Source organism: Mytilus galloprovincialis, chromosome 5 (genome assembly GCF_965363235.1).
Source record: "Mytilus galloprovincialis chromosome 5, xbMytGall1.hap1.1, whole genome shotgun sequence".
NCBI lineage: Eukaryota > Metazoa > Mollusca > Bivalvia > Mytilida > Mytilidae > Mytilus > Mytilus galloprovincialis.
Window position 1 is genome coordinate 29352156 of NC_134842.1, and position 5002 is coordinate 29357157.

At 32.9% G+C, this 5002-nt stretch overlaps 1 protein-coding gene across 1 annotated transcript; it reads right to left on the bottom strand.

The window, feature by feature from the left end:
- Positions 1 to 2165: 2165 nt before the first annotated feature.
- Positions 2166 to 5002, bottom strand: LOC143075564 (protein toll-like). Its single transcript, XM_076251031.1, has one exon. The coding sequence runs from the start codon at positions 4863 to 4865 to the stop codon at positions 2580 to 2582; it is 2286 nt and encodes a 761-aa protein (XP_076107146.1). The 5' UTR covers positions 4866 to 5002; the 3' UTR covers positions 2166 to 2579.

Below are 5002 nucleotides of genomic sequence, written 5' to 3' on the forward strand. Positions count from 1 at the left end.
GCAATTTAATGCTACGAAAATTTTCTTTAAACGGGTAAATTTGTTTACATAAACTTTATAGCGGAAAGTAAAGATAAAGGATATTGCAAATTTCTTATCTTTCTCCCTAAGAAGTTCCTGTATGAAGCTAGTCTCATTATAATAAAGAAACAAGTCGCCAAAAAGAGATACACAATTGGTTACTATTGGAAGTTCGATAATCTGTTGAAAAACACGTCCTCCAAATATGTTGTCAATCAAATAATCAAGCATCTTGATGATGTTACTTTCAGATAATGTTTTGTTTGAATTAGAGTGATTCTTTACAGAGTAGGATTTATCCCTCCATTAGACAAGATACTTGTATTTACGTCCGCCATTCTTTTCATGAAACAAAGCCATATGCAATTGCAAATCGAGGAATTTTCAAATAAACATGTGTTACATAAAATTTGCATTTCATACCAATCACATTAATAAAGAAGTCTCGATTTACAAACAACGTTACGTTTACAGCTTGTGAGTTAATAATCCGTGAAAGTTTTGATCCGTGTACAAACACTGTTACAGAGGTATCTTATCAGTTAAGTTTGATTCACCACAAGGCACTTTAATTGTATTTTTGCTCAGAAATATGATCAGATCCACAACTTCAGATGAAAGTATGTATCGACAAAAGTCCTGCACATTGAACAATCCTGTCGGAAGGAACGGACGTAGCTGGTGCTGCTTAAACACGTTTTGCGATTATTATAAATCGGAGACTACCGTAACACATAGAAGACGCAGGATAAACGTATTTACGTTGCTAAGAGATGTTAAGTTGTATTACAATGGGAATATTTCAAAATGAACTCAAGTAAAGGGCAATGTGAGGGGAAACATCACAAGATTTATAAAAAGCAAACGAGTATCTGAGCACTTGAATTGTACTCAAATGCTCGTTGCTATCCCTACTTATGAGAATTGACTTGAAGGCGAGTTTTTGATTTTATGGATGCAATTTAACAAATGGTTCAATCTTCAAAAGTTGTACATGTTTGAAATATTGCATACTCATATTATTACTGTATGGCTATTTATTGTTATTCAGTGCGAACTAACTTTGAGTAAATAAATTACATTTAGGATAAATAGAAATTTTATAAGCTCGATTTTAGCATCATTTAGTGTCCTTTTTATATTGAAACCTGTGGTCTAAATAGTCGACCTACTTAGAAATAGAAGGTCAAGGTTGTCAGTTCGAATCCCGAATTGGGTTGATGCACTCGACTATAATCTTAATTGACCAGGATATTCAGTTTTCTTACAGAAGGTTGCTGGTTCTCTTCGGGATTTTCGGCTTCCACCACAAATAAAATTAACCGACCACAGACTAGCACAATAGTGTTGAAAGTGCAGTTAAAGACTAATTAATCAATGAATTTTATATTTTTCAAAGACTCTGCTGATGTTGTTTTTTCTATAGTTAAACGAATAATCTTCAAAAATACAGTGATGAAAGAATCGAATAAAAGCTGATCAATTATAAAACATGCGCCAATTTGTCAAACCAAAATCGCTATAAAACTTTTTTTAACACACTTTCCTACGTGTCAAATTTAAGAATTGATTAAACATGTTAAATGTGTGCAAAAAATATTTCTAGTTCAGCAAAACTAGTATCATAGATGTATTTCTTGTTCTTTGTCTGCATTTGGTCAAGAAAACGATTTTCGTTTGTTTTTCCTTTATTTCATAATTTGTCTTTTGTTTATTGTTTCTTCGTGTTTGTTTGATCGTTTTATGCTTTCTTCATAAATAAATTGTTCGTTTATTCTTTTGTCATGATTTATTTTTTCTATCTAGGTTCTTTTTCTTTTTTACTTTTTTTCTAACTTTGACATGCCAGAGTCTGATATGGTTGACTAAACAGTATGGGTTTTGCCCGTTATCAAAACTGAAGGTCTTACTGTTACCTACGGTTGATTCATTCATGTTATTTGGTTGATAGTTGTTTCAATGACAATCATAACACAGTTCCTGATTCTTATAAACATGGACGACTTCCAATAGAATCAATGTTCTTATTACTGTTCATTTCCGTACGTTGTCTGACATTTTTAATGTTTTTCATTCTAGCGTCACTGTTGAGTCATTTGTAGACGAAACGCTCGCCAGGCGGGCGTACTATATTTTAATCCGGATATCCATGATGTGTTTATTTACAAATGTTTACACTACAAAAATGTATGAAACTATGATAAACAAGTACAACCATGGAGAGCCTCATTTACAATTTTGCTATATAACCTGATTTCAAAACTACTCATAAATTGCAATGAAGGTCATTAGTTCAAATGATCACATAAAAGATGATATATAATACCTCAATATGTACAATTTAAACTTTTGTGTAGTAGTTAACATTCTAAAAATAGATCAGGAAGTCTTCCTGGTACACTGAACTTTATGTTTATCTTTTAAAAAGTGTAATGACAGCCTACCATCTATACTCCTGCTGAAACAGACTGGAAAAATGGAAACTACGTGTATCTATATATCGCGATTGATACGTTAAGGAAAAATGATAACATATCTCATTTGTATCTGTTATTTCTTCATTTGTTCTTACATCGAAACTCTGAATATAAAGGATATTGTTTCAGAAATGGGAATTTTTCATCATCTATTTGAGAATGAGAAAAGTTTTTTCTCTCGTATTTCTTTAAATTGTTATCTTGTTTTGTTATTAAGGAAGCTATTTCATTCTCTATTGACTTCTTGTGATTCGAAAAGTCAATAAATTGTCCAATTCGTAGAAAAGCTCCAAGATATCGCTTTGCGATTTCATTTGCCTCCAGTAGGTCGTAATTAATAATAACTATTTCCCTGTTCAGATCATGTGTATAATTGTGCCAGGCATGTTTCCATTCCTTCTCATTCCAACGAATAGGTGCTTTATACTCTTCACTCAAAATGATGATAAACGTTTGAGTATGGGACATCACGTTTATCATTTCCTCTTCTCGAGGTATTCCTATTTCACTATCTCTGCAGGGCCAAAACACCTTTAGCATGTTGTTCCCCTCTAAAGTAGGCAGTAAATACGTAGTCAGCCACAAACGAATCTTTTCATCTTCTTCATTGCAGGCAATGTACACGTCGTAATACAATGTCAACGGATAAGAAGTGCCCCTGAAATGTTTAAGGAATTTCCGTCCAATTATAAATATCTCGAATCTAAAGGAAAATATAAATGCTGACAGTAAAACGACAGTAATGAACGCTGCAACGATAACTGCACTGATCCATATAACATTAGTATCCGGTATTCTACACCCAAGGTTTTTCTTTGTCATATACTGTATGGCAATTAATTGTTTCTCAAACTCGCACAACACTTGTACATTTTTGTTACATTTAGAATCATTCTTCGGAAGCCATTGCTGCAACCAAATATCTTCACATTCACATTTCATCTCTATTGTGTCTAGATAAATGTTGCATGGGTTTAAGACCGCAATAGATCTATGTAAAGAATAAATTTTGTTTCCTCTAAAATCGATTTCTGCTTCCCTTAAATAAAACAAATTTGAGCGTGGTAATATTTGAATATGGTTGTTTGAAACATTTAAAAAACGAATACGCTCGAAGTAGTTTTTAATAGTTCGTCTATGAATATGAATGTGATCAAACTGATTTATCAGATTATGTAGACTGTTATTTGATAAATCAACTTCTAACACATTATAATCAGGAAGCATGTGTGGAAGCTTCATGAGATGCAAATCCGAACAGTCAATAAGAGTCCTATTTCTGACAGCTGGTTGATACATACAGCGACATTTCGGCGGACATTTTTCTGCAAACGATAAATTGCAAATTAAATTATCATATTGACGGTCTCTTATAATTGTAACAACTAGTCTATCCTTTAAAGTTCTTGGGGAATAACATTTAACGTCAAAGTAATCCCTTGTCATTACCTGTACAAGTCGTTCTGCTGCTTTTGCAAATTGAAACACTTTGCAGTCACAATTCCATTTATTATCTCTAAGGTCAAATCCATAGAACATAAGTCTTCCAATTAGAAGGGGGTGTTCAAATCCAAGAAAACGCAATGTATTCACATCAAAAAACGATGTGAGTGAATTATTTGACAGATTAACCATTCCTCCGTGCCCGACTGTGGAATTCGATTTTAACACCCATGTCTGGTCATTTGTTAGGGATTTTATTGAATTATGGGAATAATCTACCAGACAAAAATATTCCTGTTTTGTTGCAATTGCATTTGTGATATCCAGAGTCGGCATCTCATTAAAAGATAAGTTAAGAAAAAATAAACTTCCATTCATAGTAAAGAGAAAACCTGGATCCATTAAACTTATTTTATTCATCGATAAGTCAACTATACGAAGGAACCTCATATTCACGAACGTGTTATTATGTATATACTGAATATTGTTGCCACGAAGCATCAGGGTATCTAAGTTTTTCAAGCACGAAACTGTGTCTAAAGTCTTTATCTGGTTAAAAGACAAATCTATCATGAATAATCCTTTAAAACTACAGGTATTTCCAGGCATAAATTCAAGATGGCCATGTCGATGATTCAGCGCATAAAATTCATGTTTACCTCCATAATTCACTATTTCCGAACCATAATGGTTTCTTTTGTCTACTATTGCTAAAGGTCCCAGATTGTCAATATCTGATTTGGAATGACAAATACAGCAGGACATCTTAAATAATGTCGGTCTCTTGTTACATTTCACTGGACATCTTAAATCACTTCTATTGAAAAATGATTGCATGTCTTCTTCGATTTGATTACGTGGTAATGCTTGAATCAATATGAAAACCTTCAAAATAAATGTTATGAAGATAATAATAATCCTCATCCTTGAAGGCTTAGCTTCGCATAGTTTTTACAATTCTATCAAACTGATTAATCATCAATGGCTGTTTTCCCGAGATATATTTTAATTCCGTCTTCAACTGTTTCATTATTTAAAAATCTCTTACTATCTCACGTGGT